This window comes from Lolium rigidum, chromosome 4, assembly GCF_022539505.1.
Source record: "Lolium rigidum isolate FL_2022 chromosome 4, APGP_CSIRO_Lrig_0.1, whole genome shotgun sequence".
Taxonomy (NCBI): Eukaryota; Viridiplantae; Streptophyta; class Magnoliopsida; order Poales; family Poaceae; genus Lolium; species Lolium rigidum.
In genome coordinates, this window is record NC_061511.1 from 245,933,607 (window position 1) to 245,946,795 (window position 13,189).

General features: G+C 42.3%; 1 protein-coding gene across 1 annotated transcript; it reads right to left on the minus strand.

Moving 5' to 3' along the window:
- Positions 1 to 9,471: 9,471 nt before the first annotated feature.
- LOC124648536 (UDP-glycosyltransferase 87A2-like) lies at positions 9,472 to 10,965 on the minus strand. The gene is made up of 2 exons (XM_047188282.1): positions 10,482 to 10,965; positions 9,472 to 10,355 (listed from the first exon to the last, which is right to left on the minus strand). Exons 1-2 carry the CDS (start codon positions 10,963 to 10,965, stop codon positions 9,472 to 9,474), a joined length of 1,368 nt encoding a protein of 455 aa, XP_047044238.1.
- Between the last annotated feature and the right edge of the window lie 2,224 nt (positions 10,966 to 13,189).

Genomic DNA, 13,189 nt, shown 5'->3' on the forward strand with positions numbered 1-13,189 from the left:
CCACAATTCAATGTTCATATTTAAATAACCTTAGAGTGCATGACAGATCAACACAACTAAACCAAGTACTAACATAGCATGCACACTTGTCACCTTCACACTATGTAGGAGGAATATATCACATCAATACCATCATAGCAATAGTTAACTTCATAATCTACAAGAGATCATAATCATAGCCTACGCCAAGTACTAACACGGATGCACACACTGTCACCATTACACCGTGCGGGAGGAATAAACTACTTTAATAACATCACTAGAGTAGCACATGGATAAATTGTGATACAAAACACATTGCAATCATAAAGGGATATAAATAAGCACTTCACTATGCCATTCATAACAGTGAATAAGTATTCTCGTGAAATATAGCCTAAGAGACCCACACGGTGCACACACTCGTCACCTTTACACACGTGGGACAAGGAGTCTCCGGAGATCACATAAGTAAAACCCACTTGACTAGCATAATGACATCTAGATTACAAGCATCATCATATGAATCTCAATCATGTAAGGCAGCTCATGAGATTATTGTATTGAAGCACATAGGAGAGATATTAACCACATAGCTACCGGTACAGCCCCGAGCCTCGATGGAGAACTACTCCCTCCTCATGGGAGACAGCGAGCGTTGATGGAGATGGCGGTGGTGTCGATGGAGGAGCCTTCCGGGGGCACTTCCCCGTCCCGGCGGCATGCCGGAACAGAGACTCCTGTCCCCCAGATCTTGGCTTCGCGATGGCGGCGGCTCTGGAAGGTTTCTCGTACCGTGGATTTTTCGTACCGAAGTTTTAGGTCGAGGGGCTTTTTATAGGCGAAGAAGCGGCGTCAGAAGGTCAACGGGGCGACGACACCATAGGGGGGTGCGGGCCACCCCCAGGCCGCGCCGGTCTATGGTCTGGTGGGCCTGTGCCCCCTCTCTGGCGGCTCTCGGGTGTTCTGGATGCTTCCGGGCAAAATAGGAACCTGGGCATTGATTTCGTCCAATTCCGAGAATATTTCTTTACTAGGATTTACGAAACCAAAAACAGCAGTAAAACGAGAACCGGCACTTCGGCATCTTGTTAATAGGTTAGTTCCGGAAAACGCATAAATATGACATATAATGTGTACAAAACATGTAGATATCATCAATAATGTGGCATGGAACATAAGAAATTATCGATACGTCGGAGACGTATCAGCATCCCCAAGCTTAGTTTCTGCTCGTCCCGAGCAGGTAAGCGATAACAAAGATAACTTCTGGAGTGACATATCATCATAACCTTGACCATACTATTGTAAACATATGTAATGAATGCAGCGATCAAAACAATGGTAATGACATGAGTAAACAACTGAATCATAAAGCAAAGACTTTTCATGAATAGCACTTTCAAGAGAAGCATCAATAAGTCTTGCATAAGAGTTAACTCATAAAGCAATAAATCAAAGTAAAGGTATTGAAGCAACACAAAAGAAGATTAAGTTTCAGCGGTTGCTTTCAACTTATAACATGTATATCTCATGGATAATTGTCAACATAGAGTAATATAACAAGTGCAATATGCAAGTATGTAGGAATCAATGCACAGTTCACACAAGTGTTTGCCTCTTGAGGTGGAGAGAAATAGGTGAACCGACTCAACATAAAAGTAAAAAAAAGGTCCTTCGCAGAGGAAAGCATCGATTGCTATATTTGTGCTAGAGCTTTTATTTTGAAAACAAGAAACAATTTTGTCAACGGTAGTAATAAAGCATATGTATCATGTAAATTATATCTTACAAGTTGCAAGCCTCATGCATAGTATACTAATAGTGCCCGCACCTTGTCCTAATTAGCTTGGACTACCGGGATCATCGCAATACACATGTTTTAACCAAGTGTCACAAAGGGGTACTTCCATGCCGCCCGTACAAAGGTCTAAGGAGAAAGCTCGCATTTTGGATTTCTCGCTTTTGATTATTCTCAACTTAGACATCCATACCGGGACAACATGGACAACAGATAATGGACTCCTCTTTAATGCATAAGCATGTAGCAACAATTAGTGTTCTCATATGAGATTGAGGATATATGTCCAAAACTGAAACTTCCACCATGATTCATGGCTTTAGTTAGCGGCCCAATGTTCTTCTCTAACAATATGCATGCTCTAACCATTAAAGTGGTAGATCTCCCTTACTTCGGACAAGACGGACATGCATAGCAACTCACATGATATTCAACAAAGAGTAGTTGATGGCGTCCCCAGGAACATGGTTATCGCACAACAAGCAACTTAATAAGAGATAAAGTGCATAAGTACATATTCAATACCACAATAGTTTTTAAGCTATTTGTCCCATGAGCTATATATTGCAAAGGTGAAGAATGGAAAATTTAAAGGTAGCACTCAAGCAATTTACTTTGGAATGGCGGAGAAATACCATGTAGTAGGTAGGTATGGTGGACACAAATGGCATAGTGGTTGGCTCAAGGATTTTGGATGCATGAGAAGTATTCCCTCTCGATACAAGGCTTAGGCTAGCAAGGTTATTGGAAACAAACACAAGGATGAACCGGTGCAGCAAAACTCACAAAAAAGACATATTGTAAACATTATAAGACTCTACACCGTCTTCCTTGTTGTTCAAACTCAATACTAGAAATTATCTAGACTTTAGAGAGACCAATTATGCAAACCAAATTTTAGCAAGCTCTATGTATTTCTTCATTAATAGGTGCAAAGTATATGACGCAAGAGCTTAATCATGAGCACAACAATTTCCAAGTATCAAGTTATTCAAGACATCATACCAATTACTACATGTAGCATTTCCCGTTTCCAACCATATAACAATTAACGAAGCAGTTTCAACCTTCGCCATGAACATTATGAGCTAAGAACACATGTGTTCATATGAACCAGCGGAGCGTGTCTCTCTCCCACACAAGCATTTATTCAGAGAATGAAAGTAACAAAACGAAAATAAAAGCACACAGACGCTGCAAGTAAAGTACATAAGATGTGGCCGAATAAAAATATAGTTTCAAGGGAGGAACCTGATAATTTGTCGATGAAGAAGGGGATGCCTTGGGCATCCCCAAGCTTAGATGGTTGAGTCTTCTTGAAATATGCAGGGATGAACCACCGGGGCATCCCCAAGCTTAGACTCTTCACTCTTCTTGATCATAGTATATCATCCTCCTCTCTTGACCCTTGAAAACTTCCTCCACACCAAACTCGAAACAAACTCATTAGAGGGTTAGTGCATAATCAAAAACTCACATGTTCAGAGGTGACACAATCATTCTTAACACTTCTGGACATTGCTCAAAGCTAATGGACGTTAATGGAACAAAGAAATCCATCCAACACAGCAAAAGAAGCAATGCGAAATAAAAGACAGAATCTGTCAAAACAGAACAGTCCGTAAAGATGAATTTTATTGAGGCACCAGAATTGCTCAGATGAAAATGCTCAAATTGAATGAAAGTTGCGTACATATCTGAGGATCACTCACGTAAATTGGCATAATTTTCTGAGTTACCTACAGAGAATTAGGCCCAGATTCGTGACAACAAGAAATCTGTTTCTGCGCAGTAATCCAAATCTAGTATGAACCTTTCTATCATAGACTTTACTTGGCACAACAATGCAATAAAATAAGATAAGGAGAGGTTGCTACAGTAGTAACAACTTCCAAGACTCAAATACAAAATAAAAATACTGTAGCAAAATAAACACATGGGTTATCTCCCAAGAAGTTCTTTCTTTATAGCCATTAAGATGGGCTCAGCAGTTCTAATGATGCACTCGCAAGAAATAGTAGTTGAAGCAAAAGAGAGCATCAAGAGGCAAATTCAAAACAAATTTAAGTCTAACATGCTTCCTATGCATAGGAGTCTTGTAAATAAACAAGTTCATGAAGAGCGAAGTAACAAGCATAGGAAGATAGAACAAGTGTAGCTTCAAAAATTTCAGCACATAGAGAGGCATTTTAGTAACATGAAAATTTGTACAACCATATTTTCCTCTCTCATAATAACTTTCAGTATCAACATGAGAAAACTCAACAATATAACTATCACATAAAGCATTCTTATCATGAGTCTCATGCATAAAATTATTACTCTCCACATAAGCATAATCAATTTTATTAGTAATAGTGGGAGCAAATTCAACAAAGTAGCTATCATTATTATTCTCATTATCAAATATAGGAGGCATATTGTAATCATAATCAAATTCCTCCTCCATAACAGGCGGTACTAAAAGACTACTATCATTATAATCATCATAAATAGGAGGCAAAGTATCATCAAAGTAAATTTTCTCCTCAATGCTTTGGGGACTAAAAAGATCATGCTCATCAAAACCAGCTTCCCCAAGCTTAGAACTTTCTATATCATTATCAACAATGGTGTTCAAAGCGTTCATACTAATATTACTACCAGCATGCAAATAAGGTTCCATAGGTTTTTTAATTTTCGCATCAAACCATCCATGTCTTAAATCAGGAAATAGAATAAGAAGCTCATTGTTGTCCATTATGCCTAACTAGTGTAAACAAGAAACAAAAAGATGCAATTGCAGGATCTAAAGGAAATAGCTTCGAGCACACACACAACGGCGACGAGAAAAGTACTTTACCCGGGACCGGAGTATGAGTGCCTTTACCTTTCCTCCCCGGCAACGGCGCCGAGAAAATAGCTTGATGTCTACGGGAGCTTCTATTCTTGTAGACAGTGTTGGGCCTCCAAGAGCGAGAGGTTTGTAGAACGAGCAACAAGTTTCCCTTAAGTGGATCACCCAAGGTTTATCGATCTCGGGGAGGAAGAGGTCAAAGATATCCCTCTCATGCAACCCTGCAACCACAAAGCAAGAAGTCTCTTGTGTCCCCAACACACCTAATAGGTGCACTAGTTCGGCGAAGAGATAGTGAAATACAGGTGGTATGAATGAATATGAGCAGTAGTAACGCAGCAGTAGTAACGCAGTAAAACAGTAAACAAGCAGCGATAGCAGTATTTAGGAACAAGGCCTAGGGATCATACTTTCACTAGTGGACACTCTCAACATTGATCACATAACAGAATAGATAAATGCATACTCTACACTCTCTTGTTGGATGATGAACACCATTGCGTAGGATTACACGAACCCTCAATGCCGGAGTTAACAAGCTCCACAATTCAATGTTCATATTTAAATAACCTTAGAGTGCATGGCAGATCAACACAACTAAACCAAGTACTAACATAGCATGCACACTGTCACCTTCACACTATGTAGGAGGAATAGATCACATCAATACCATCATAGCAATAGTTAACTTCATAATCTACAAGAGATCATAATCATAGCCTACGCCAAGTACTAACACGGATGCACACACTCGTCACCATTACACCGTGCGGGAGGAATAAACTACTTTAATAACATCACTAGAGTAGCACATGGATAAATTGTGATACAAAACACATTGCAATCATAAAGGGATATAAATAAGCACTTCACTATGCCATTCATAACGGTGAATAAGTATTCGTGAAATATAGCCTAAGAGACCCACACGGTGCACACACTGTCACCTTTACACACGTGGGACAAGGAGTCTCCGGAGATCACATAAGTAAAACCCACTTGACTAGCATAATGACATCTAGATTACAAGCATCATCATATGAATCTCAATCATGTAAGGCAGCTCATGAGATTATTGTATTGAAGCACATAGGAGAGAGATTAACCACATAGCTACCGGTACAGCCCCGAGCCTCGATGGAGAACTACTCCCTCCTCATGGGAGACAGCAGCGTTGATGGAGATGGCAGTGGTGTCGATGGAGGAGCCTTCCGGGGGCACTTCCCCGTCCCGGCGGCGTGCCGGAACAGAGACTCCTGTCCCCCAGATCTTGGCTTCGCGATGGCGGCGGCTCTGGAAGGTTTCTCGTACCGTGGCTTTTTCGTATCGAAGTTTTAGGTCGAGGGTCTTTTTATAGGCGAAGAGGCGGCGTCAGAAGGTCAACGGGGCGACGACACCATAGGGGGGCGCGGGCCACCCCCAGGCCGCGCCGGCCTATGGTCTGGTGGGCCTGTGCCCCCTCTCTGGCGGCTCTCGGGTGTTCTGGATGCTTCCGGGCAAAATAGGAACCTGGGCGTTGATTTCGTCCAATTCCGAGAATATTTCTTTACTAGGATTTCTGAAACCAAAAACAGCAGAAAACAGGAACTGGCACTTCGGCATCTTGTTAATAGGTTAGTTCCGGAAAACGCATAAATATGACATATAATGTGTACAAAACATGTAGATATCATCAATAATGTGGCATGGAACATAAGAAATTATCGATACGTCGGAGACGTATCAGGATCCTGTAGAGTTGTTGTATACGCTCCGCCAAGGGTACCCGGGCTGCCCGTCGGGGGCGAGAACGCGGCCTCCGGAGCCGTCCCCTAGAGGCGAGCTCCTCGAAGATGTCTTATGGATACCGTCAAAGACATCTTCGAGAAGCTCTTCCACATGAGGTACCCCTGCCCTTCCTCGACGCAATCGGCGCCGGAGTACCTCTTCTTTGAAGATGTAGGTCTTGTACGTCTCCACATACTTCTTGATGAGGGAGTCCGGCGATCTCGGGGGTATTTATACCAAGCATGCTACTCCCCCGTTTTCGCCTTGCCTCGGCAGAATATCGTGCACTTCATGCCTTATCACCTTGAATAGGGCCTTCACCGACAGGTCCGGTGCCATCGGGACCCCCGTTCCCACTACGTCGACACTATCCACTGTGTGGGGGGAAGTTTTAGCGCGGGTTTCTTCGCGCGAGCGTCGAGCGATTCCGCGCGCTGCAGCCGGTGCCCAAAGTATAGCGCATAGGACAGGGCAAAACAGCCCACGAACGGAAAAAAATTTGCAGCGCCGCGCTATATACAGCGCCTGCTGGAAGGACGATTTCGGGCTCCGGCGCTGCATATCGGCGGTTTATATAGCGCGCGGCCTATATGGCGCGCCTGTTGGAGATGCTCTAATGATTAAAAATGTGGAAGTTTTTGTAGGTAATACAAAATATCATGATGAATTTATTATACTTGCTTGTCCATAAGGTGCATTTTGCACTATAATATTTGGTGGACCTTTCTACATACTATTATTTCTAAAATTAATTTCCTAAGAGAGAAAATGTTTATTAACTGTGCAGGTGAAATGCTATAGTTTAACTTCTCAAAGTTTACTAAAAATACATTTTGTTAGAGAAACTTATAACCAAAGTTGAAGCGGAGACTCTTGCTTGTGTACCTTTGTGTTCGGTGGAAAGATATATGCTCAGTCAAGATGAACCATTCACAATATAAGAAAGAGAAACATTAGAATAGGAAGTGTCACAACTACCTCCTATTTTGGGATTTAAACATACCACATGATGATTTAAGAGAACCTCCTCCACCTAAAGTTGAACATAGTTTTGAATTGAAACCTTTAGCTCAGCACTTAAAATATGCTTTTATTGATGATAAAAAGACATATCATATTATTATTGGTTCTAACCTTTCAAAGAAAGAGGATAATGGTTTGCTTAATGTTCTGAAGGTCCATGGGACAACCATTGAATATTCTCACTTGAAAGGCATAAGTTATGCATGCATAGAATTCACTTGGAAGAATATGCAAAGCATGTGGTTGATCATCAACGCTACCTCAATCCGAAAATGAAAGAAGTTGTAAAAATTGAGGTAATTAGGTTGACTGAGGAAGTATTATTTATCCTATAGCTCATAGTAAATGAGGGTTTATTATGTCCCTAAAAAGGGACGTATGGCTATCGTTGCTAATGAAGAAAATGAGCTTATCGCTCGAAGGACTGGTAGGGGTGTGGGACCATGTACTACAAGGATATGGGCCGACTCCACTTATATCCGACAACTAGCTAGTTGTAGATTGCAGGGTGAAAGGGTGGCAGGTTAGAGCTTGGTACATTCTAGTCAGTAGTAAGCTTTGTAAAAATTGACAATTATACAAAGATTTTGTGAAATTACAAAATAAAAGAATATAAAAATTGCACATTTGGGAAAAGTGTGTGTGTAATTTCGTTTAAAAATATCAGCTAAGATGCGGTAACTTGCATTAGAAACCCAATAACACTCTAAAAACAATTAACTACAATCCAAGCTACAAGTTAACATGAAAAAAAATCAAAATACAAAAGAGATTACATGGAAAGTTTGAAATTTCCCAAGTATGTGGTAAGAAACAAACAACCACAAGTCCATTTATGAAACAACATGGAAAAATCAAATTAAATAAGAGATTATATATAAAATTTAAAACCAAGAACATATATGTAATTACACATAGGTACATAACTGCACACATATTTTAATTGCACATGATCAAAAATCCATAGTACAACTGCACAATTGCACACATATGCGCAGTTGCACATATATGTGCAATTGCATATGAAAAAAGCCCACCATCAAACACTTCTACATATGGCCAATGTAAAACCACCATGATCCGCCAGGTGACATCACATGATAAGCAAAAAACAACAATCGACGTGTTTATTCTAATTAACCAACCAATTAGCATGATTCTTCTCATTAAAAACAAGTAGCGTGATTATCAACATAAAGCTTGACTGGGCTCTAAGAATTAGCAAAAGCTAAAAAAGAGAGAAGATGAGAAATGCGACATGGACCAGAAATAAGACTTACAAAAACAAACAAAAAGCAGAAGAAAATGCAACAACACAGACTCAGGTTCTTCTCAATCCAGTAGCCGGTTAAAGAACACAAATACTAATAGACCACATAATAAATAAAAAATCCCAAACCATCTAGGCCCACCAAAAACCATTTACATGCCAAAATCAGCAAAAAAAAAAGGACATAAACAAACCATCCATTGCATATGCATCCATCAAGCGCTAACATATTTCTCGACTAACCGAGAATCTGCGAAACGGTTCTCATAAACAACTAAATACGGTGAAGCTTCACCACCCATATTTGTTTCCATTTTATTGGTACCATTGATACTTTTGCAAGTGCATATTCATGTTTTCCCAATTTCTTGGATTGTATTGGTGACTCCTCCGAATTTTATTAGATTGGTCAAACAAAATAATCATGTACTTCGTGGCAAGTGTTCTGAATATCTGAATAAGTGATTCTTTTAATAATTAATACAACCTGAGAGTTGTTGTAATAATTCGTTGAAAGGAGAATTTATATGCACAAATACTATTTGAAGGGAAAAGAGAGAGAGATAATATTACACAACGAAATTAATTTGAAGGATTAGGTTCATGAAGAAAATTACACCAAATTACCTTTTTTTTTTTCTGAAACACCAATGTATTAAAAATCAACAGTAATAGGATACTGGGTTCAATTCAGAAATGCGGCCTCTAAGTAAGAACAATTCAGCTCTTGAAATGTGAAATGTAGTCGATGAAAATACTGTCACATCTTAAATGCGACCTCTAATTAAAATCAATTTAGCTCTTGAAATGTGAAATGTAGTTGATGAAAGACGTCACATCTCTGTGCGAGGAGCCGCCCCCTTCAATCGCCGTGAGAGCGGCCTCTTTCACGAGCGAAGCTCTCCTCCTCACGCCCTCGGAGTTATCACAATTCATCAGCTTCTTCACGGTTTCAGCAATATCTTGGCTCCCCACGACGCCGTCGTCCCGGATCTTCTCCTTGAGGCTGTACCCCACCTTCCACTCATCGACGATGAGCCGGCTGTTGATCGGCTGATCGAGAGCTATCGGCAGAGCCAGCATCGGCACACCGGCGTACAGCGCCTCGAGCGTGGAGTTGTAGCCGCAGTGGGTGAAGAATCCGCAGAGCGAAGGATGGCGCAGGACCTTCAACTGGTCACACCATGGAACTATCACGCAGTTGCTTCCATGGATCAATTCCTGCACGCGGGAGCACGTGTCCCGGAGCACCCAGAGGAACCTGACCTTGCTCTGCGCCAAACCGGTGGCGATCTCCTCGAGTTGGGCGGAGGACACCGAGAGGAAGCTTCCGAGCGAGATGTAGAGCACTGAGTTCGCCGGCTGTTCGTCCAGCCAAGCCATGTAGCCCCCTTGGTCTTCTGCTGGATGGACATTGTTTTCTTGGAGCGACATGAAGGGGACGCAAGGGCCGACGGCGAACACAGGGCAGTGGAGCTCTTGCCTAAGAGAATCAATGGCGCTGCTCTCGAGCTCGTAGAAGCTGGTGAAGATGACGCACTGTGCTTTCCTCACGTAAGGGTAGGCTTCAAGGATTTTCTCCAACCTAGTCTTGTCGGTGTGTGACGGCTCAAGATCTGCTAGCCTGATGGATTTGAGCCCATGAATGTAGCTCTCGATCAAACTGGGGTCAGCGACATCTGTATTAAAGATTTAAGAGTAATAGTATTCACGATAACGTATCATTGATGTGTAGCAACGTGAACTAAACAGAAGAACAACACGCTACGAGGGGCGTACAAGATGAGGTTAGAACTGATACGTACCGGTTATTTCCGCGCTACCGCCGGCAGCCACGGGCAACCTGTCGAAGTGGTAATGCACGGAGAATATGGTGGCGTTGAGCGCCGAGAGGATGCACACCGGGACGCCCCTCCGGTTGCCGACGCTGACAGCCCAGGGCACGTACGTGTCAGCAACGATGGCCGCGGGCGCGGCCCCGAGCCGGTCGAGGAGTTGCTCGAACGGCGCCTCCATTTTGGTGTACACGGCCTCCACGAACCCGACCCAGTCGGCGGCGCGGCCGTGCTCGGAGGGGATGACGTTGGGGATGGCCTCGAGGCGGATACCCGGCTCCAGCGCGGGGCTGCCGCCGAGCAGGCCGAGCCACTCCTCGGTGACGACGACGGTGGCCGAGACGCCGTCGCGGGCGGCGAGGATGCGGCACAGGTTCAGTATCGAGTTGACGTGGCCGCGGCCGGGGAATGGCACGGCCACCAGGTGGCGCGGCGCCGCCGCCATGGAGCCCATTGGTCCTTGATCGGAAGCGCCGAGAGCTTGCTAGGTTTGGGACTGGCTCGAAGCGAGACAAAATGGTTTTCCTGGGAATTGTGACGAGATCCCGCCTCTGTGTGCCCGCCTATGGAGACGCGGTATCGTGGAGTGGTGGTGGTGGCTTCTGCCTCGAGATCCGCCATCAACCGAGTTGGAATATTTGGGACTGTGTTCCAACTTCCAAGTGCTTGCCCAAAAACGGAAGACAGGCCGAGCAGGTCATTTGGGTCAAGCTGACTTCATCAGTTTGGGCTTGGTCGATCGTGGCTTGGGACTTTGTTGGGCATGCTAGGGTTAGATCGGGCCGAAAGCCTAGCTAAGTTTTTTTTTTCGATGAAAAAGTTAGCCAAGTCATGAGTAGGGAGGGTTATTTTGCAGTTGGATAAGTGAGAAACTCCATTTGGCGGATAAGTAAACTATATTTCTGTATTGTGCAAACTTATTTCTAATTAACCCTATGCAAAAAAAATGTTTCATATATTAGGGCATAAGTGACTTTTAACCCAAAGGTAAAATCTTTGAGTCGTAGACATTTTTTTCTCTCTTTTTGATCACATAGTTTGACATATTTATACAAAATACTTAGGTACATTCTTATTTGCATATAGCACCAGTTACCTCGACTACCTGGTGCTCTTGAATTTACCGGCTTATCGAATAGATCACATGAACCTTCCTCATCACACACCAAGTTGGAGCATGCGACATGCAAACTTGGTGTACCATGGCACAAGTTAGATTTCAAAGCTAGAATGAACTTGAAAAGATAAGTGAGTTGCATGTTTTGATGTGCAAATACAACATACTCTGATTGCTTTAAGTCAATAAAGTCAAATTACGCGGTAGCAAATATAAAGCAAGGTAATTGTCCAACTTGCAAACAGGGGTTGTGCACCAAAGTTGTCATGGCATTCACGCTAAATTGCTCAACATACAGTTGCGCCTTATCCACCTATTGTTAGTGTCAAGAACTCAAAGATTGGCCGCAATTCACAATGTTACCATGATAGTATGATGTTGACTTAAGATAATAGTTGGACTAGATTTCAACATCAGTTGTGTCGTAGATAATTAGGCGACATTTTTTTTTTTGGTTATGTGGTAGACCATCTCGGGTTGCAGTGGCCACAAAACATGAGTTGTGAGTTACATCTCATTGAACCACACGAGACAACCGGTGGACACATGTTTAAGGGAAGCGGGTGAAAAGGCTGCTATAGATGGAACTTTTTTCATTTATGTCCTCTCAGGCGGGCCAAGTGCGGTATAGTAAGAACTTATATAATAACAATGACATGCAACATGTTCCTTTTTTTTCATGGAAATAGTATAGTTAGAATCTCATAATATAATAACAATGTGCCATGTTGCATGTTCCTTTTTTCATGGAAATGATTATTCTAGCAACTTGGGGCATCTGGATTATCAGATAAAATAAGATCTTCAAGAATCAAGTTTCAAATTTAAATCTATGGAAAGCAATATATTATCATGACTTGGCCCTTGTTATCCACAGAATCAAACTTGAATATTGCTCAACAATTTAGAGATTGGCTGCGGACACAACATTTTTTTAATCTTTTGTAATCCCTTTGTATATTTTAAACTCTCGGTACTTTGTATTCATTAATATTGACATTGCAGCGGGAATCTCTCCAACTTTTACCCTAAAACATATCCTAAATCTGCCATGAAAAGTTCAGCTGCTATTATTGTAGGTGAAAAGATAATTCGACAGAAATCACCGTATGATGGAAACCGGCGAAAGTCACAAGGAAAATCATATTTGTTTAAAATTTCAAGATTTATAAAAAGTGTTAATTATAAATATGTGAAATACCAAGCGTAGGAATTATAAACCTGAGTGTTTGTAAAACTTTTACATGTGTATATAACATCAGCATAGTTGCTACAAAATGATTTTTTTTTCTAAATCACATGTATATATGCATGTTTTAGTGTGTTTATTCACTCATTTTAGTATCTATGTAGTCGTGTTGACTGCCAAAACCCACCGGCGGGCAGCGGCCTTGTCAACACCGTAGAGCCGGGAAGAGCCTAGAGCTGCGGCTGGCTGAGACCCCTCCGAGCGACGGCCCGCAATGCTCTTCTGGTCACACGCGGCGATGCGAAGTGCAAGGGCGTGCCACCTGACCTATACCTGGCCAGGAAGGTGATGGGGATGCCTCGCTTAGTTTCC

What these genes read in the sequence shown, in the direction of transcription:
- LOC124648536 (XM_047188282.1), bottom strand. Translation starts at nt 10,965, where the DNA reads ATGGGCTCCATGGCGGCGGCGCCGCGCCACCTGGTGGCCGTGCCATTC. An exon ending in CGGTAGCGCGGAAATAACCG is followed by an intron (nt 10,356 to 10,481) that starts GTACGTATCAGT and finishes TCTTTAATACAG; the next exon opens with ATGTCGCTGACCCCAGTTTG.